This window comes from Molossus molossus, unplaced genomic scaffold, assembly GCF_014108415.1.
Source record: "Molossus molossus isolate mMolMol1 unplaced genomic scaffold, mMolMol1.p scaffold_m16_p_1, whole genome shotgun sequence".
NCBI classification, from domain to species: domain Eukaryota; kingdom Metazoa; phylum Chordata; class Mammalia; order Chiroptera; family Molossidae; genus Molossus; species Molossus molossus.
In genome coordinates, this window is record NW_023425344.1 from 129,439,547 (window position 1) to 129,462,751 (window position 23,205).

General features: G+C 36.3%; 1 protein-coding gene across 1 annotated transcript in view; it reads right to left on the reverse strand.

The window, feature by feature from the left end:
• LOC118638698 (coiled-coil domain-containing protein 7-like) overlaps positions 1-23,205 on the reverse strand; it is a 375,882-nt gene that overhangs the window by 289,061 nt on the left and 63,616 nt on the right. Inside the window, exon 10 of the mRNA XM_036274854.1 lies at positions 4,067-4,142. Within this exon, the coding sequence (XP_036130747.1) occupies positions 4,067-4,142 (76 nt within the window). The remainder of the gene's footprint in view (positions 1-4,066; positions 4,143-23,205) is intronic.

Here is a 23,205-nt window from a genome sequence, read left to right on the forward strand (position 1 = left end):
CTTTGAGAATACAGGGAGGGTCCTGAAGAGTACTGTGCTAAGTGAAATAAACCAATCAGGGAAAGACATATATCACATGATCTCACTTATTTGTTGAATATAATGAACAAAATAAGCTGATGAGCAAAACAAATCCAGAGATTTAGAAGTAGAGAAGATACTGACAAACTTCAACGGAAGGTGTGTGGGAGGGTGGGAAGAGATAAACTGAAGACCTTATATGCATATATGCATAACCAATGGACACAGACAATACTGTGAAGGTGGAAGGTGGACTGGAGTGGGAAAGAGGGTGTCAATGAGGGGGAAAGGAGGGACTCCTGTCACAAAATAAATGAATAAATTTTAAAAGAAAGTATATATAGAAGTAACATTTTATATGATTGTACATTTTTTACTCTTTGAAATTGTAAAATATACATAAAAATTTGTCATTTAACCATGTTGAAGTGCACAGTACAGGTTAATGTATTCATACTATTGTGCAACCAACCTCCAGAACTCTTTTCATCTTGCAAAACTGAAACTCTGTACCCATTAAACAACAAGTTACCCACTCACATTCTCTTGAGCCCCTGGAAACCACCATTCTATGTTCTCTCTTTATGAATTTGACTACACTATGTATCTCATCTAACTGAAATCATAAATTTATGGTCCTTTTGTAACTAGTTTATTTAACATAATGTCCTCAATGTTCATTCATGTGGTACCATGTGTTAGAATTTCCTCCCTTTTTAAGACTGAATTATATTCCATTGTCTGTATATATTTTATTTTCCTTATCCATTCATTTATTCATTGTTGGACATTTGGGCTACCTCCACTTCTTTGCTCTTGTGACTAATGCTAAAGTGAATGTGTGTGTATAGATATCTCCTCAAGATGCTAATTTCAATTTGGGGCATATATACCCAGAAATGCAATTGCTGAATCATATAGTTGTTATAATTTTAATATTTTGAGGAACTGACATACTATTTCACATTGTAACTATATAACTTTATACTCTGTGTGATTTCATTTTAAGTTTTAAAATTATACATACCTGTCAGAATGGCCGCCATCAACAAATCATCAAACAACAAGTGTTGGTGAGGGTGTGGAGAAAAGGGGACTCTAATACACTGCTGGTGGGAATGCAGACTGGTGCAGCCGCTATGGAAAACAATATGGTGCTACCTCAAAAAATTAAAAATTGAACTTCCATTTGACCCAGTGATCCCACTGCTGGGAATATACCCTAAGAAGCCTGAAACACCAATCAGGAAGAATATATGTACCCCCATGTTCATAGCAGCACTATTTATAATAGCTAAGATCTGGAAACAGCCCAAGTGTCCACCAGTAGATGAATGGATCAAAAAGCTGTGGTACATATACACAATGGAATACTATGCAGCGGTAAGAAAGAAAGATCTCTTATCCTTTGAGACGACATGGAGGGACCTGGAAAGTATTATCCTAAGTGAAAGAAGCCAAGCAGAAAAAGACAAATACCACATGATCTCACTTATATACGGAATATAATGAACATAACAGTCTGAGGAATACAGCAGACCCAGACACATGGAAGTAGGGCACAGACTGACATCCCTCAGAAGAGGGGATAGGGGGTGGGGGGGTGGGAAGAGATAAACCACAGAACTTATATGCATGTATGCATGACCAATGGACATGGACAACAAAGCTGGAGACAGGGCGGGGAGGGAGGGGGAGGAGGGAATCAGTGGGGGGGGGAAGGAGAAATATCTGTAACAAAAATAAATTTAAGTTAATTTAAAAAAAGAAAAATATTGAATAAATATTGACACTACCTATGAAAATATCTTTGAAAGAGTGAGAAGCATTTAAACAGTTCAGAGGAAAAGAAATATCTAATAAAAAGTAGCTAATTGTTTAAAAATAAAATAAAAATTGTACTGCCATTTGACCCAGTGATTTCACTTCTAGAAATACATCCTAAGAATCCTAAAACACCAATCAGAAAGAATATATTCACCCCTATATTCATAGCAGCACTATTTACAACCGCTAAGATCTGGAAACAGTCCAAGTGTCCATCAGTAGATAAGTGGATAAAAAAAGCTATGGTACATACACACAAAAGAATACTATGCATCTGTAAGGATGAAAGATCTCTTACCCTTTGAGAATACAGGGAGGGTCCTGAAGAGTACTGTGCTAAGTGAAATAAACCAATCAGGGAAAGACATATATCACATGATCTCACTTATTTGTTGAATATAATGAACAAAATAAGCTGATGAGCAAAACAAATCCAGAGATTTAGAAGTAGAGAAGATACTGACAAACTTCAACGGAAGGTGTGTGGGAGGGTGGGAAGAGATAAACTGAAGACCTTATATGCATATATGCATAACCAATGGACACAGACAATACTGTGAAGGTGGAAGGTGGACTGGAGTGGGAAAGAGGGTGTCAATGAGGGGGAAAGGAGGGACTCCTGTCACAAAATAAATGAATAAATTTTAAAAGAAAGTATATATAGAAGTAACATTTTATATGATTGTACATTTTTTACTCTTTGAAATTGTAAAATATACATAAAAATTTGTCATTTAACCATGTTGAAGTGCACAGTACAGGTTAATGTATTCATACTATTGTGCAACCAACCTCCAGAACTCTTTTCATCTTGCAAAACTGAAACTCTGTACCCATTAAACAACAAGTTACCCACTCACATTCTCTTGAGCCCCTGGAAACCACCATTCTATGTTCTCTCTTTATGAATTTGACTACACTATGTATCTCATCTAACTGAAATCATAAATTTATGGTCCTTTTGTAACTAGTTTATTTAACATAATGTCCTCAATGTTCATTCATGTGGTACCATGTGTTAGAATTTCCTCCCTTTTTAAGACTGAATTATATTCCATTGTCTGTATATATTTTATTTTCCTTATCCATTCATTTATTCATTGTTGGACATTTGGGCTACCTCCACTTCTTTGCTCTTGTGACTAATGCTAAAGTGAATGTGTGTGTATAGATATCTCCTCAAGATGCTAATTTCAATTTGGGGCATATATACCCAGAAATGCAATTGCTGAATCATATAGTTGTTATAATTTTAATATTTTGAGGAACTGACATACTATTTCACATTGTAACTATATAACTTTATACTCTGTGTGATTTCATTTTAAGTTTTAAAATTATACATACCTGTCAGAATGGCCGCCATCAACAAATCATCAAACAACAAGTGTTGGCGAGGGTGTGGAGAAAAGGGGACTCTAATACACTGCTGGTGGGAATGCAGACTGGTGCAGCCGCTATGGAAAACAATATGGTGCTACCTCAAAAAATTAAAAATTGAACTTCCATTTGACCCAGTGATCCCACTGCTGGGAATATACCCTAAGAAGCCTGAAACACCAATCAGGAAGAATATATGTACCCCCATGTTCATAGCAGCACTATTTATAATAGCTAAGATCTGGAAACAGCCCAAGTGTCCACCAGTAGATGAATGGATCAAAAAGCTGTGGTACATATACACAATGGAATACTATGCAGCGGTAAGAAAGAAAGATCTCTTATCCTTTGAGACGACATGGAGGGACCTGGAAAGTATTATCCTAAGTGAAAGAAGCCAAGCAGAAAAAGACAAATACCACATGATCTCACTTATATACGGAATATAATGAACATAACAGTCTGAGGAATACAGCAGACCCAGACACATGGAAGTAGGGCACAGACTGACATCCCTCAGAAGAGGGGATGGGGGGTGGGGGGGTGGGAAGAGATAAACCACAGAACTTATATGCATGTATGCATGACCAATGGACATGGACAACTAAGCCGGGGACAGGGTGGAGGGGGGGTGGGGTGGGGGGTGCCAATGGGGTAAAAAGGTAAAATATCTGTAACAAAAAAATAAATAAATAAATAAATAAATTATACATATCATAAAATGATGTAAGAACACTAAATTTTTAAGTGATCTTATTTTCTTCTTTATATTTCCTATTTTTCTAAAATAAATGTGTATTCAGTTTTATAAGTGGAAAAAATTATTTTGAAAGCTTACCTCTCTAATGTATTTGACTGTTTCTCAAATATTTTCATCATGGCATTCAATCGATCAGGTATTGAATAAGTAGTTTCTATTTAAAAAAAAGAAAATTATATAAATTGCTGCAGTAATACCACTATGCTGATATAACCCACTTCTATATGTGTGAGACCTAGACAAGTATAAATAAGAGACTGCAGGGTCATGTAAGTGCTCAAGAAACAAAATGCTTAAGATAAAAATAGTTGCCATTTTATTAAATACCTATTTTGTGCAAGCCACTACACTACTTTACATTGTCCTAATCCTGCAACATATATATATATATATATATATATATATATATATATATATATATATAAACATTTTCAAATGAAATAATTGAGGCTCCGAGAGGTTATATAACATCATCAAAACTATGTATCTGTAAGTGACAAACTGGAATGAGGTTCAATATGTGTGACCTCCTTATGATGTAATATGTAAGAGGACTCTAGGATGCTAAGAGAGAACTGCTTTGGTTGATGCTTGTTAAGTCAATAAGGTCTATGGGAAGAACTAAACAATCTATTATTTTTTTTCAACTGAATCAAATAACCCATAAAGTCACCTAAGATGCTACTTAAAAGGGAACCAACATAATGAGGATACAAAATAGTGACCTCTTAGAGTAGTAACACAAGATCCCTCCATCTTGTAACAAAAGAATTAAATGACAGAAAACAGTTCCTGCACTATTTTTTGCTATATAAACAAAAAAAAAGTGCAAAGAAAATGTTAAATAACATGGAAGCATACCAAAGTTTCTTTCTATTCATGCACATAAAATATCTCTTCATTTATTTATGTCTTCTTTGATTTCTTTCATCAGAATTTTGTACTTTTCCTCATAGATCTTGCACATATTTAATTAAATTAATATTTAAATATTGAGAGTATTGGTGTTGATAAAAATGGTGTGTGTAAGATTTCAAATGCTACTTGTTCATTGCTTTTATATAGGGAACACTGCAATAAGAAAATTCAATATTGTTAAGATATCAGTTCTTGCTAATTTGATTTTTAGATTCAATGTGATCCCAATCAAAATCTCAGCAAATTATTTTGTGTATATCAACAATCTAAATTCTGAACTTTATGTGGAAAGGCAACAGATCAAGAGAAGCCAATACAATATTGAAGAATAAAGTAGGAGAACTGACACTATCCAAATTTAAGACTTAGTGTAAGCCTACAGTAATTAAAACAGTTTGCAAAAGAATAAACAAACAGATCAATGGAACTGAATAGAGATCCCAGAAATAAACCCAAACAAATGTAGTCAACTGTTTTCTGGCAGAAAAACCAAGGCAGAAAGGTTAGCCTTAATGGAGAAAGGTTAGTGTTTTCAACATATGAGACTGAACTGGAAATTTACATGGCCAAAATATAATAATAATATGGACAGAGACATTACAACCTTTACAAAGATTAACTCAATATAGACCACAGATTTAAATGTAAAATGCAGCCTGGCCAGTGTGGGTCAGTGGCTGAGCATTGACTTATGCACCAAGAGGTCACCAGTTTGATTTCTGGTCAGGGCACATGCCCGGGTTGTGGGCTCGATCCTCAACAGAGGGCATGCAAGAGGCAGCCATCTCATGTTTCTCACTCATCGATATTTCTATCTCTTTCCCTCTCTCTTCCTCTCTCTGAAATCAATTTTAAAAACATATTTTAAAATGCTCTAAATGTAAAACTATAAAACTTCTAGAAGATAATATAGGATAAAATCTAGATTACTATGGATGATAGTATGATATTTTAGATACAACACCAAAAAAAAACAATTAATGAAAGAAAAAACTGAGAAGTTCAACTTCATTAAAATTTAAAATTAAAATCATTTGTTCTGCAAAAAATACTTGTCAAGACAATAAAAATATAAGCCACAGACTAAAAAACAACAACAACAACAACAACTTACAGAATGCATACCTGATAAAGCACTTGTTTCTAAGACATACAAAGAATTCTTAAAACTCAACAAGAATGCAAACCATCAGTTGGAAAGAAAAGATGGCAACAGCGTAGATGAAAGTTACAAATTACCTCCTATCAAGACCAAACTAGAATTAAAACTAAATTATAGAAAATCCTCACCAGCATGGAACCCAAAGTCTGCACAGGCTGGTGGCACTCTCTGAGCTGGCATTCTGTATAGTGCTGGGACTTTCAATCTACAGCTACTGTTACAAAGAGACAGGGATGGCTTTGCACTTCTCCTAGAGGCTCCAGTGGGAGTAGCATTCAATGTTCCAGACCAGCAAGAGCTGCATTTTCAGTGGCAAAATATTGTGTCTATCAGCATTGGGTCTGAACTAATTTATTCCTGTAGTCTGATTTTATTTCACTATTGCTTTGGATCCCTAATTTCCCTTGGTTTTATAACTGATTTCTAGGCTCAACAGTATTTGTTCATTAAATTCAGCAAACAATCAAAAAAAAAAAAAAATCAACCTGAGTAAACAAGTGAAAGATCACTCTGAACAAAAGTCTCATAATCAAGGATTTACACAGTTGCCACACTGAGACTGGTAGGAAGGACATAGACTAAACAAGGACTGGCCCTACACCCATGTGTGCAACTGAGAATCCAGAGAGATATCTCAGCTGCCAAGGTGCCCCCTAACTTAAGTGGAGTCTCAACTGCATACCAGGCTCCATAGTCCAAAGCACGACAGCCAAGAAGAGGTGCCTACATCACATCTGACTGTGAAAATCATCATGGAGGATGATAAAATTAGAGCAGAGTGAATGGAAGCTACACAGACAATCTCCCAGGACCAAACGGGAATTACAACTAAAATAAAGACAAATCTTCAGAAAAAAGCAACAGAAAAGCAGTGGAACAGGACCAAATAACCAAGGACACCAGTAGGATTGTGGAAGCACAAGAGGGTGGCAGGCTGGGAGCCACAAACAGCAGTGGTCTGAGCTGTGAGCAGCGCCTTAGGGTTAAACCCACAAGCCTGCTCCATAGCTCAGAGAACCAAGACAGGGCACTAAAATAGCCACAGCCACTCACCTGGGGATCAGGCAGAGAAAGGGCACACTAGTATGAAACTCTGTGGGGACACAGGGTATTTGGGGGGTACTCAGAGTTTTTGCTGAGTCGTGGTCACAAAAGAGGATGGCCAGTTTGCTCCTTCCCAGAGCTGTGGGGAAAGCAGCAGCCCCTTCCTCAGAGATTCAGCTTTTTCCAGGTGAGGCAAAGAAATGCAAATTGAGGCTCATTAACAACCAGCATCTATCTCACCCTCTGGAAATCCTCTTACCAGAACACCAGGGTGACATTTCAAGGCATTGAGAAACTGAGACTACTAGCCTCCAGGCAGAAAACTAGAGGATAACTAAACCTTTCCCAGGATTGCAAATCTACCCAGGAAAGTAAGACTTGACAGTGGTGTTTAACATGGGCCCACCCAGACTCATCCAAACCCAGTGGAGAGAACCACAAACAACAGAACACCAACACCCACAGGGAAAATTTGGCAGGCTGCAAAACCCACTGAGATAAACAAAATGGTGAAACAAAGGAACAATTCCCAAATGCAAAAACAAGAGAATTCTATCAAAGATGAGATCAATGAAATGCAGCTATGAAAATTATCAGAGGTAGAGTTCAGAGCCATGATCTTCAGGAAGCTCAACAGCATAAGTAAGGCCATCAGCACCATGAGTAAAGATATAGAAACATTGAAACCCAACCAACTGGAAATGAAAAATGACATAGCAGAAATTAAGAACACATTGGAAGGACTGACCACCAGAGTAGAGGAAGGTGAGGAACGAATCAGTGAATTAGAAGACAGGGTAGGAAAAAATAAACCAATCAGAAAACCAAAAAGAAAAAAACAATTAAAAAACAGGAAACACAGGGGGAGAAATAAACCACAGAACTTAATATGCATGTATGCGTGAACAATGGACATGAACAACAAAGCTGGGGACAAGGCAGGGAGGGAGGGGAAGGGGGAAATCAGTGTAGGGAAAAGGAGAACCATCTGTAACAAAAATAAATAAATTAAATAAATAAATAAATAAATAAATAAATAAATAAATAAAAAAGGAAGACAACTTAAGAGAACTGTGGGACAACTGAAACCATAATAACATTTGCATCATAGGAGTTTCCGAAGAAAAAGAATATGGGCAAGGGTTAGAGAATATATTTGAAGAAACAGTGACAGAAAACTTTCCTAACTTGGTGAAGGAAGAAGGCATTCAAGTTCAAGAAGCACAGAGAGTCCCAAGTAAGAAGAACCCAAACAGGCTCACACCAAGACACATAATAATTAAAATGCCAAAAATTAAAGACAAAGAGAGAATCCTAAAGGCACCAAGAGATAAGCAACACGTTACCTACAAAGGTAACCCCATAAGGCTCTCAGCTGATTTCTCAACAGAAACACTACAGGCCGCAAGGGAATATCAACAAGTAATCAAGGTAATCAAAAACAAGGATCTGAATCCAAAAGCACTCTATCCAGAAAAGCCATCAATCAAAATAGAAGGTCAAATAAAGAGCTTTCCAGACAAAAAAAAAAAAGGCTAAGGCAATATATTAGCCCCAAACCAGTACTGCAAGATATGTTAAAAGGACTGCTGTAATTACTAGAAGAAATAGGAAGAAAAATAAAACCGCACTGCCATGGCCAGTTTGGCTCAGTAGTTGGGCATCAACCTGTGGACCAGAGAGTCCCGGGTTTGGTTCCCGCTAGGGGCACGTACCACAAAAAAAAAAAAAAAAAACACTAAACAAAAATGGCAATAAATAAGTACATATCAATTATCTCCTTAAATGTGAATGGTTTGAATGCTCTAATAAAAACACAGAGTAGATGGCTGAATAAGAAAGCATGACTCGCATATATGTTATTTACAAGAAACCCACCTCACAACAAAAGTCTCACATAGGTTGAAAATGAAGGGATGGAAAAAAGTCTTCCAAGCAAATAGAAAAGAAAAAAAAGCTGGGGTAGCAATACTCATATGTGATAAAGTAGATTGCAAAATGAAGGCCAAAACTAGAGACAAAGAAGGCCACTTACATAATATTGAAAGGATCTATCCAAGAGGAAGATATAACCTTGGTAAACATATATGCACCCAAATTATGAGCACCAACATATATTAAAAATCTTTTGGAGGACTTCAAAGGAGAAATTGACAGCAATAGAGCAGAGGACTTCAATACCCCGCTGACATCACTGGATAGATCTTCTAGACAAAAAATTAACAAGAACACACAGACTCTAAATGAAATGCTAGATCAAATGGATTTAATAGGTATCTACAGATAATTACACCACAAAACAACAAATTCACATTCTTCTCAAGTGCACATCGGACATTTTCAAAGACAGAACACATGATAGGGCACAAACTAACTCTCTACAAGTTCAAGAAGACTGAAATTATATTAAGCATCTTCTCAGATCACAATGGCATGCAATTAGAAATCAATTGCAGCAAGAACATGCACAGACATTTAAAAACATGGAGGATAAGTAGCATGTTATTGAACAATGAATGGTTTACCATGGAGAGCAAGGAAGAAATTAAAGATTTCCTGGAAACCAATGAAAATGAACACACAACACAAAATCCGTGGGATGCAGAGAAAGCAGTTCTGAAAGGGAAGTTCATAGCACTACAAGCCTACCTCAATAAGCAACAAAAATTTCTAATTGACTATTTAACCACACAACTTAAAGAACTACAAAGCAAAAATAAATAAATAAAACCAAAGAGCAAGTAGAAGAAAGGAAATAGTAGAGATCAGAGCAGAAATAAATGACATGTAGACCAAAAAAACAATTCAAAGGATCAATGAAACAAACAGCTGATTTTTTCAAAAAGATAAACAAAATAGATGGACCCTTAACTAGGCTCACCAAGAAACAAAGAGAGAGAACCCAAATACACAAAATCAGAAATGAAAGAGGAGAAATAATAACTGACACAACAGAAATACAAAAGATTGTTAACAGCTACTATGAACAATTATATGGCAACAAATTCGACAATCTAAGCAAAATGGACAGATTTCTAGAAACACATAGTCTCCCAAAACTGAACTGGGAAGAGACAGAAAACTTGAACAGACCAATAACAATAAAAAAAAAAAAAAATTGAAGATGTACTCAAGACTCTTCCAGCAAACAAAAGCCCAGGCCTGGACAGCTTCACGGGGGAATTTTACTAAACATTCAGAGAACTAATACCCATTCTCCTCAACCTATTTGAAAAAAATTCAAGAAGAAGGAAGACTTCCAAACTTGTTTTATGAGGCAAGCATAATTCTATTTCCAAAACCAGAAAAAAACACTACCAAGAAAGAAAACTATAGGCCAATATCCCTGATGAACATAGATGCCAAAATCCTGAACAAAATACTAGCAAATTGGATCCATCAATACATCAAAAAATTATTCACCATGACCAAGTGAGATTCATCCCAGGGATGCAAGGCTGGTACAATATACACAAATCAATAAATGTGATACACCACAAAAAAAAAAAAAAAAAGATAAAAATCAAATGATCATATCAGTAGACACTGAAAAGGCCTTCAACAAAATCCAGCACCCATTTCTATTAAAAACACTCAACAATCTGGGAAGAGAGGGTACATATCTCAATATAACAAAGGCCATGAAAGACACACAGCCAACATCATACTCAATGGGCATAAATTAAAAGCATTTTCCTTAAGAACAGGAACAAGACAGGGATACCCACTATTACCACTCTTATTTAACATAGTACTGGAAGGGTTAGCCACAGCAATCAGACAGGAAGAAAAAATAAAAGGGATCCAAAATGAAAAGGAGGAAGTGAAATCGTCATTATTCGCAGATGACATGATACTATATGTAGAAAACCCCAAAGACCCTATCAAAAATTTAAAACTTAATAAATACATTTGGCAAAGTAGCAGGATACAAAATTAACATCAAGAAATATATGGCATTCTTATACACCAATGATGAACTCACAGAAAGAGAAACTAAGAAAACAATCCCATTTATCATTGCAATAAAAAAATTAGGATACCTAAGAATAAACTTAACCAAAGTAGTACAGAACCTATTCGCAAAAAACTACAGGTCACTGAAAAAAAGAAATGGAGAAAGAGATAAAAAAGTGGAAGCACACACCTTGTTGATGGATTGCAAGAATTAACATTATTAAAATGTCTATACTACCCAAAGCAATTTATAAATTCAATGCAATCCCCATCAAAATTACCAATGACATACTTCACAGAACTAGAACAAATACTTCAAAAGTTCATATGGAACCAAAAAAACCTTGAATAGCCACAACAATCTTGAAAAAGAAGAACAAAGTTGGAGGGATCACATTACCAGATTTCAGGTTATACTACAAAGCCACTGTAATCAAAACAGCCTGTTACTGGCACAAGAACAGGCATATAGACCAGTGGAACAGAACAGAGAACCCAGAAATGGACCCAAGGCAATATCCTCAATTAATATTTGACAAAGGTGGCAAGAGCATAGAGTGGAGTAAGGACAGCCTCTTTCATAAATGGTGCTGGGAAAATTGGACAGCTACATGCAGAAAACTGAAACTAACCATCAACTTACACCCTACGCAAGAATAAACTTAAAATGGATAAAAGACTTAAATGTGACTCATGAATCCATAAAAATTCTAGAAGAAACTGTAGGCAACAACATTTCAGACATCATACACAGCAGAATTTTCACTGATACATCACCAAAGGCAACAGAAACAAAGGAGAAAATGAACACGTGGGACTACATCAAACTCAAAAGCTTCTGAACAGCAAAAGATACAATCATCAAAACGGAAAGGCAACCCACTGCATGGGAGAGCATAATTGCCAATGATATATCAAATAAGGGGTTAATTTCCAATATATAGAGAGTGCTCATACAACTCAACAAAGGAAGACAAAGAACCCAATTTAAAAATGGGCAGTGGAACTAAATAAACACCTCTCCAAATAGGACGTACAAATGGCTAAGAGACATAGGAAGAAATGCTCAACATCACTAATCATCAGAGAGATGCAAATTAAAACAACAAAGAGGTATCACCTCACACCTGTCAGAATCGCCGCCATCCACAAATCATCAAACAACAAGTGTTGGCAAGGGTGTGGATAAAAGGGGACTCTAGTGCACTGCTGGTGGGAATGCATAGTGGTGCAGCCACTGGTGGAAAACAATATGGTGTTACCTCAAAAGATTAAAAATTGAACTGCCATTTGACCCAGTGAATCCACTTCTAGGAATATACCCTAAGAAGCCTGAAACACCAATCACAGAGAATATATGTACACCCATATTCGTAGCAGCATTATTTACAATAGCTGAGATCTGGAAACAGCCCAAATATCCATCAGTACACGAATGGATAAAAAAGGTGTGGTACATATACACAGTGGAGTACTATGCAGCTGTAAGAAAAAAAGATCTCTTATCCTGTGAGACGACATGGAGGAACCTAGAAAGTATTATCCTAAGTGAAACAAGCCAAACAGAGAAAGACAAGTATTATATGATCTCACTTATTTGTGGAATATAATGAACATAACAGTCTGAGGAATGGAGTAGTCCCAGAGACGTGGAAGTGGGGTACAGACTGACAATCCCCAGAACAGGGGGTGGTAGTGGAGAGATAAACCACAGAACTCATATGCATGTATGCATGAACAATGGATATGGACAACAAAGCTGGGGATAGGGCAGTGAGGTGGGAGAGGTAATCAGTTGGGGGAAAAGGAGGAACATCTGTAACAAAATAAATTAATTATAACAAATGAATTTTTAAAACTCCCAAAAAACAAAGCCCTTGACTAGATGGCTTCACAGGTGAATTTTACCAATCATTTAAAGAAGAACACGTATTTTTCCTCAAACTTTTTCAAAAAATTCAAGAGGAGAGTAAACTCACAAGCTATTCTACAAGGCTAGCATGATCCTATTTAGAAAACCATATAAAAACACTACATAGAAAGAAAATTATAGGCCAATATCCTTCTTGAACATGATGCAAAAATCCTAAACAAAATATTAGCAAATCAGATTTAGCAATATATTAGGAAGATCATACACCATGATCAAGTAGCATTTATTTCTAGGATGCAAGGTTGGTACAATATTGAAAATCACATATACAACATAAAACTAAAGGATGAGAAACACATAATCATGTCAAAGAATGCAGGAAAGACTGTTGGTAAAATCTAGCACCCATTTATGAAAAAAAAAATAAAAACACAAAAATCCCTCTGCCATGTAGGCATAGATGAAACATACCTCAACATAATAAAGGCCATATATAACAAACCCACAACTAACATTTTACTCACGAGGGAAAAACTGAAAGTGTTTTCCTTAAGATCAGGAACAAGCCCTGGCCGGTTTGGCTCAGCAATTAAGAGCTTCGGCCTGCAGTCTGGAGAGACCCAGGTTCGGTTTCCGCTGGGAGCGCTCCTCGGTTGCAGTTTGTCCCCGGCCCTGGTTGGATCATGTGGGTGGCGACCACTCAGTGTGTCCCTTTCACATTGATGTTTCTCTCTCTCTCTCTCTCTCTCTCTCTCTCTCTCTCTCTCTTCCCCCCACCCCCTCTGTCTCTCTCTCTCCCCCCCCACCCCCACTCTATCTGAACAGAATATCAAAAAAATGTCCTCAGGTGAGGATAAAGAAAAAAAAAAGATCAGGAACAAGACAGTAATGTCTGCTTTCACCAGTCTCATTCATATAGTACTGGGAGTTGTAGCCACAGCAATCAGACATGAAGAAGAATTAAAAGGCTTTCAAATTAGAAAACAAGAAGTAAAGCTCTCATTATTTAAGATAACATGATACTGTATATAAAGAATGCTAAGGACTCCACTAAAAAACTACTAAACTGATAAATAAATTCAGTAAAGTAGAAGGATACAAAATGTATATTCAAAAACCAGTTACATTTTTATTGAGCAATTATAAACTATCAGAAAGGGAAATTAAAAAAAACAATCCCATTTACAATAGCACAAAAAAAAATAAACAAAAACTAGAAATAAATTTAACCAAAGATGTAAAAGACCTGTAATCAGAAAATTATAAGGCATAGGAAAAAGAAATCAAATAAGATACAAATAAATGGGGGCATATACTGTGTTCATGAATAAGAATAATTAACATAATTAAGATGTCAATACTACTAAAAGCCATCAATAGATTCAAAGCAATCCCTGTCAAAATACCAATTCCATATTTTACAGGAATAGAAAAAATAATCCAAAAATGTATATAAAATGACACAAAAACCCTGAACAGCCTCAGCTACCTGAGAAGAAAAAAAGAAGTTGAAGGTATCACGCTACCCAATATCAAGGTACATCACAAGCCATAGTAATGAAACAGCACAGCACCACCATAAAAACAGACATATAGATCTATGAAAGAGAATAGAGAGCCCATTAAATAAATCCATCTTTATATGATCAGTTAATATTTGACATAGGATGCAAGAACATGCAATAGGGTAAAGACAATCTATTCAATAAATGGTGAGGAAAATTGGAAAGATACATGTAACAAAATGAAACATCTTACAGTATACACAAGAGTAAATTCAAAATGGATTAAAGAATTATATGTAAGACTCAAAATCCATAAAAATCTTAGTGAAAAAAAATATACAGTAAAATGTCTGACGTGTCTTATGACAGTATTTTTTCTGATATATCTCCTTAGGCAAGAAAAAAAATTTACATATGGGGTTAAAACAAACTATAAAGATTTTTCACAATTAAGAAAAACAATCAGATTGCTATTGGGTTTGGATGCCTGGAGAGACCTTAACAAGGGGTTTAAGAATGAAGATGGTGGTGAAGTGAATGGAAGCTACATAGACTGTCTCCCAGGACCAAACTAGAATTACAGCTAAAATAAAGACAAATCATCTGGGGAATAAAAAACAACAAAGAGCAACTGGAAGAGAGACAGCACAACCAGGGACAGAAAGAAGATGCCAAATCGAGCCTGGTAGGAATTGCACAGGCTCAAGGGAGAGAACTGGGAACCCATGGACAACAATGAGGGCAATTTGCACTGAGAAAGCGAGAGGTTTTTAAAGCAACAAATCAGCTTCAGCCATTCACCTTGGGCTCCAGCAGAGAGAGGGCAGCCTGTACTGGAACTGTGTGGAAAGAGTCTGGAGCTCCTGGCTCAGAAGAGAGCTGAGAGCTGGAAGGGAGGGCAGTAGGAGTCTTGTACTGAAGCACTCCCTCACAGGACAGTGGCCATCTTACTGAAACAGCCCCATCTCAGATCCCTGGGAGAAGCAAGGGCCCCTCTTAGAGGAATTGAACACCAGGCCACAGAAATGGGAATGATTTTAACAAATACTTGACAAGAAAAGATATACAGAGAACAAATAAACATATGAAAAGTTGTACAACATCATTTATCATTAAGGAAATGCAAATTAAAACAATAAGATACTGCTAACCTCCTTTTAGAATGGCTAAAATCCAAAACTCTGACAATATCAAATGCTGACTAAGATAAATTCTCAGTCTTATTTCTGGTGGAGATACAAAATGATACAGTGCCTTTGCAAGTCAATTGGTATTTTCTACAAAACAAAATATGCTTTTTTACTATACGATCCAGTAATCACACTCCTTGGTATTTACCCAAATGTGTTAAATACATGTCTACACTAAAATCTTTGTTTGTAGCTGCATTATTTGTCATTGTGAAACTTAGAAGCAACAAAGATTTCCTCCAACTGATTATTGAATAAACTATGGTGCATTCATAGAACAAATTATTATTCAGCAATAAAAAGAAATGAGATCTAAAACTATGGAAAGACATAGAGAAACCTTAAATGCATATTGCTGAGCAAAAGAAAGACTCTTTGATCCCAAATATATGACATTCTTGGAAAGGCAATGTTACAGAAACAAGAAAAATATTAGTGGTTTCCAGGGATTCCGGGGGATGGAGAAAGAGATGAATAGGTAGAAAACGGGATTTTCAGGGCAGTAAGATTATTCTGTATCATAAAGTAATGGTGAGTACATGACATTATGCATTTGTCAAAACTTATAGAACTTTGCCACACAAAAATTGAACTCTATGTAATATATGGACTTTAGTTAATCAATACTAATACTAATGCAAAATATTAATAATAGAAAAACTTTATGTAGGGGGTTGAGGGAACACTGGGTGTATGGGAACTCGGTAACTTCTGCTCAATTTTTCTATAAACCTAAAGTGTTCTAAAAATAAAGTCCATTAATAATAAAATAAAGTAACATCAAGATTAAATTATAGTTGATAAAAAGAAAAAAAAGAGTGGAATTCAAAAGCAGCTTTTGTCTTGTTGATTAGGCTATAGAATCTAATACAATTTAGAGAATGGGAAGGGAAGAAAAGAACACAGTTTTGCTGAAGTTGAAAGGGTGTATTTTCTTTTCCTTGTCTGTCTTTTCCTATTTTCAATAACAGCTTATTTCAATATTATTTTTAATTAGTTTCAATATAGTGTTAGACAATCATATACCTTACAAAGTGTTCCCCCTGATATTTCCAGTACCCACCTGGCACCATACATATTTATTGCAATATTATTGACTATATTCTTTATGCTGTACTTTATATCCCTCTGACTATTTTGTAACTGCCAATGTGTACTTCTTCATTCCTTTACCTCTTTCACTGAGTCCTCCAACTCCCTTCTCCTACAGCAACCACCAGTCTGTTTCCTGCATCTATGATTCAGTTTTGTTTGTTCTTTAGATTCTGCATATAAGTGAAATCATACAGTATTTGTCTTTCTTAGGCTGACTTACTGAGCATAACTCCCTCTAGGTCCATCCATGCTGTCACAAATGGTAAGATTTCTTTTTATGGCTGAGTAATATTCCATTGTATACATGTACCACAGCTTTTTTCACTCATCTACTGATGGGCACACTTGGGTTGCTTTTGCAGCTTAGCTATTGCAAATAACACTGCAATGGACATAAAGGTAAATATCTTCTTTAAAATTAGTGTTTTGGTTTTCTTCAGATAAATACAGGAGTGAAATTGGTAGGTCATAAGGCAGTTCCATTTTTAATTTTTTGAGGAGCCTCCATATTGTTTTTCCACAATGGCTGCACCAATCTGCATTCCCACCAAGAGTGCACAAGGGTTCCCATTCTCCACAACCTCACCAACACTTGCCACTCATGGATTTACTGATGACAGACATTTTGACAAGTGTGAGGTAATGTCTCATTATGGTTTTAATTTTAATTTCTCTGACTATTAATGTCATTGAGCATCTTTTCATATTTCTATTGGTCGTCTATTTGTTTTCCTTGGTGAAGGGTCTATTCAAGTTCTCGGCCCATAATTTAAATGGATTGTTTGCTTTTTTATGTGTTGAGTAGTGTGAGCTTTTGATAAATTTTAGATGTATCATCATGAATATGTTTTCCCACCAATGATTGTTCTTTCAATTTGTTGATGGTTTCCTTTGCTGTACAGAAACGTTTTAGTTTGATGTAGTCTCACTTGTTTATTTTTTCTTTTGTTTACAAAGGGGATAATTTTAAGAAAAAAAAAGAGAGAGTACACAAGTGAAACAGAACAATATTGACAGAGAATAGATCTATATAAAGCAATAGAGCTCAGGGAAAAGATACTTAGGAACTGGCAAAAGGTTTTACACCATATTGTACAATGTAACTCTGTCCTGTGCTTCCCTGAAAAGTCATGCATAATATTTCTACTATTATACTTTTTGGAATTTTGTTGTTGTTGTTGGCATATAAGTAGGCACAGAAACGTCTTTTTTTTCTTCTTCTTCTTTTATCATGACGAAGCATCAAGGACCAGAATTATCCTTTCACCTTAAACAAATTAAAAACTGAACAAAAGTAAAGAGACAGCAATGTTCCAACACTGAAAAACAAAAAGTACAAGGCTGTAATCCCTGGCAGATGAAAAACAAAGGAAAAATTCTTAAGACAATCACCCCAGCTTACTGCCTGTAAATTCTAGGCCACAACATAAGGAACACAAAACCAAAAACTTTCCTTGAGTTTAGAGACAAAGTTTAGAGTTTTGGCAGCTAGAATCAACAGGGCACAGTACTAAAGAGAAGAAAACTACACAGATTAAGAGAGAATGAGCTCCACAGATGTGGAGAGGGTTTCACGTGCAGATAGACTTTCAATATCCACTGTAAAGTTCTAGATACCTTTTTATCCTACCTAGATGGGATCTCTTGATCATAAGTTTATATGGAACCTGGGAGTATTATAGAAAGTATGTCTGACCTTGTTTTAAACATGGCAACATTGGGCTTGAAGCTGATGTTGAAAGAAAACAGGATTCCCATCAATTTTTTCTAATCAAATCTTGTTTTCCACTTCTACACTGTATTTCATAGTACACATACATTACATGATTGTTATAAAATTCTGCGCATTATTAAGACATAAATGATAAGCTCCCTTTTCTGTTGACAAGTAGTCAGAAGTTTCACATCCTAATTCTAGGAGGTTCAACTACACCTGAGTACCTACCAGTAGCATTTGTGTTTATGAGATGATCTATAATTAATAGTAACAAAATGATCTCTTAAATTTATTACTGCTCCACCTTAAAGGACTGCCACCCCTGCAACATTTTAGAAGTATATTCTAATTATAACTTAAAATCCTCCATTCCAAGTGATAATATGGTGCTCTTCAATAATGAATCTAGGGGGATTCCAAAATGGCAGCTGAGTGAATGGAAGCTACACAGACCGTATCCCAGGACCAAACTGAAATTACAGCTAAAACACAGACAAATTGACAGGAAAAAGCAACAGAAAAGCAGCTTGTGAGGACCATATAACCAGGGACACTGACTCGATCCTGGTAGGATTGCAAAGGTGCGAGAGGTGGGCTGGGAGCCCATGGTCGGCAGCTCGGCAGCGGCCTTAGCTGTGAGCAGCGCCCTCCGGTTAAACTCCCAAGCAGCTCCACAGTGCAGAGACAGGACACAGGCCAAAATGCCCACAGTCACTAGCCTTGGGCTCCAGCAGAGAGAGGGCAGACTGGAATAGAACTGTGTGAGGACACTCGGGATTTGGAGGGCACTCAGAGCTTTTGCTGAGTTGCAGCCACACATGATGGTGGCCATCTTGCTCCTTCCCAGGGCTCTAGGGAGAGGCAGCAGCCCCTCCCTCAGAGTTTCAACCCCACCCTGGGGGCCATTGAAATGCAAATTGATGCTCACTGACAACCAGCATCTGCCCCACCCTCTGGAAATCCTCTTACACTGAGCACCTGAGGGAGTTTTTCAGTCAACTCAGAAACCAAGGTTCTTAAGGTGACCGCTACTAATAGCCTCCAGGCAAAAAAGCTAGAGGATAACTACCATTCCCTGGGCTAGCAACTCTAACCAGGAAAGTTAAGAATTGACACTGGTGTTTAAAGTAGGTCCCCCCTGCCTCATCCAAACCCAGGAAAGGGAGCCACAAACAGCAGAACACCAATACCAACAGGGAAATTTGTCAGACTCCAAAGCCGACTGTGATAGCCAAAATAGTGAAAAATAAACAAAAGCCAAATGAAAGAACAAGAGACCTCTACAGAAGATGAGAAAAATAAGGTGCAGTTAAGCAAATTAACAGAACTAGAATTCAAAGCCATAATCTTGAAGAAGCTCAACAGCATATGCAAGGACATGAGCACCATGAGTAAAGACATAGAAATGTTGAAAATCAACCAGTTGGAAATTGAAAAACACCAAGAAGAAATGAATAATGATATATCAGAAATAAAAAACACATTAGAAAGTCTAAATAGCAGAATAGAGTAGACGAAGCTGAGGACCAGATCACTGAATTAGAAGATAGGGTAGAAAAAATCAACCAATCAGAAAACCAAAAGGAAAAAATAATTAAAAAACAGGAAAACAGCTTAAGACAACTGTGGAAAAACCAGAAACATAATAACATTTGCATCATAGGAGTCCCCGAAAAAGAAGAAAATGAGCAAGGGTTAGAGAACATATTTGAAGAAATAGTGACAGAAAACATACCTAATTTTGTGAAGAAAGAAGGTATTCAAGGTCAAGAAGCACAAACAGCCCCACGTAAGAAGAACCCCAACAAGCCCACCGAAGACACATAGTAATCAAAGTGGCAAAAACACAACACAAAGAGAGAATCCTAAAAGCAGCAAGAGAGAAGCAACAGGTTACCTACAAAGAAAACCCCATAAGGCTCTCAGCTGACTTCTCAACAGAAACAAAACAGGCCAGAAGGGAATGGCATGAAGTACTCAAGGTCATAAAAAACAAGAATCTGAATCCAAGACTATGATACCCAGCAAGGCTATCATTCAAAATAGAAGGACAAATAAAGAGCTTCTCAGACAAAAAAAGGCTAAGGGAATACATTTGCACCAAACCAACACTGCAAGAAATATTAAAAGGACTGCTGTAATTAGAAAGAGAAATAGGAAGAAAAATATAACCACACTAAACAAAAATGGCAATAAATAAGTACATATCAACAATCACCTTAAATGTAAATGAATTGAATGCTCCCATAAAAAGACACAGAGTAGCTGATTGGATAAGAAAGCATGACTCATCTATATCTTGTTTAAAAGACACCCACCTCACAACAAAAGACCCATATAGATTGAAAGTGAAGGGATGGAAAAAAATCTTCCAAGCAAATGGAAAGCAATAAAAAAGCTGGGATACAAATTCTCACATCTGAAAAAATAGATATAAAAATGAAGGCCATAACTCGAGACAAAGAAGGCCACTACAAAATTTTGAAAGAATCTATCCAACAAGAAGATAGAACCTTGGTAAATATATATGCACCCAATATAGGAGCACCAAAATATATTAAAAATCTTCTGGAGGACTTCAAAGGGGAAATTGATAGCAGTACAGTCATAGCAGGAAACTTCAACACCCCACTGACATCACTGGATAGAATCTCTAGACAGAAAAATAGCAACAAAACAGAGACTCTAAATGAAGCACTAGACCAAATGGTTTTAATAGATACCTACAGAGAATTACACCCCAAAACTATAGAATTTACATTTTTCTCAAGTGCACATGGGACATTCTCAAAGACAGATCACATGTTAGGTCACAAACTAAGTCTCTACAAGTTCAAGAAGACTGAAGTCATATCAAGCATCATCTCAGATGACAATGGCATGAACCTAGAAATCAATTGCAAGAACATACAAAGACATTTGAACACATGGAAGCTCTATAGTATGTTAAAAAACAATGAATGGGTTACCAAGGTAATCAAGGAAGAAATTAAAAACTTCCTGGAAACCAATGAAAATGAAGACACAACAACACAAAATCTGTGGGATGCAGTGAAAGCAGTTGTGAGAGGGAAGTTCATAGCATGACAGGCCTACCTCAAAAAACAAGAAAAATCTCTAATAGACTATCTAACCTCACAACTTAAAGAACTAGACAGCAAACAAAAACTAAACCCCAGAGCAAGTAGAAGGAAGGAAATAGCAAAGATCAGAGCAGAAACAAACAACATAGAGTCAAAAAACAAAAACAAAAAATTCAAAGGATCAATGAAACAAAGAGCTGGTTTTTTAGAAAGATAAACAAGATTGATAGACCCTTAGCTAGACTCACCAAGAAACAAAGAGAGAGAACCCAAACACACAAAATCAGAAATGAAGGAGGAGAAGTAACAACTGGCACCACAGAAATACAAAAAATTGTTAACAAGTACTATGAACAACTATGTGTCAAAAAATTCGACAATCTAAGCAAAATGGACAAATTTCTAGAAACACACAGTATCCCAAATCTGGACCAGGAAGAGATAGAAAACTTGAACAGACCAATAACAACAGAAGAAATTAAAGATGTAATCAAGACTCTCCCAGAAAACAAAAGCCCAGGCCCGGATGGCTTGATGGGGGACTTTCACCAAACATTCAAAGAAGAACTAACACCCATTCTCCTCAAACTATTTCAAAAAATACAAGACAAAAAAAGACTTCCAAACTTGTTTTATGAAGCCAGCATAATTCTAATTCCAAAACCCGAAAAAGACACTAAAAAGAAAAAAACCTACAGGCCAATATAGATGCCAAAATCCTGAACAAAATACTAGCAAATCAGATCCAGCAATACACCAAAAAAATGATTTACCATGACCATGTGGGATTCATCCCAAGGATGCAATGCTGGTACAACATTCGCAAACCAATAAACGTGATACACCACATAAATAAAATGAAGAATAAAAACATGATCATACTTATTGATGCCAAAAAAGCCTTCAAAAAAATCCAGCATCAATTTCGGATAAAAACGCTCAGCAATGTGGGAATAGAGGGATCATATCTCAACATAATAAAGGCCATATATGAAAGACTGACACCCAACATCATACTCAATGGGCAAAAACTAAAAACATTATCCTTAAGAACAGGAACAAGGCAAGGATGCCCACTTTTGCCACTCTTTTTTAACATAGTACTGAAAGTCTTAGCTACAGCAATCAGACAAGAAGAGAAAATAAAAGGGATCCAAACTGGAAAGGAGGAAGTGAAACTGTCATTATTCGCAAATGACATGATACTATACGCAGAAAACCCCAAAGACTCCATGAAAAATGTACTAGACTTAATAAATGAATTTGGAAAAGTAGCAGGACACAAATTTAATGTCAAGAAATCAACGGCATTCTTACACACCAATGATGAACTCACAGAAAGAGAAACTAAGAAACAATCCGATTTACCATAGCAGAAAAAAATAAAAAATAAAAAAATAAGACACCTAGGAATAAACTTAACCAAAGAAATACAGGACCTATTCGCAGAAAACTACAAGTCATTGAAAAAAGAAATAGCGGAAAATATTAAAAAATACAAGCACATACCCTGTTCAATGATTGGAAGAATTAACATCATTAAAATGTACATACTACCCAAAGCAATTTATAGACTGAATGCAATCCCCATTAAAATACCAATGGCATCCTTCACAGAATTAGAACAAATATTTCAAAAGTTCATATGGAACCAAAAAAGACCCTGAATAGCC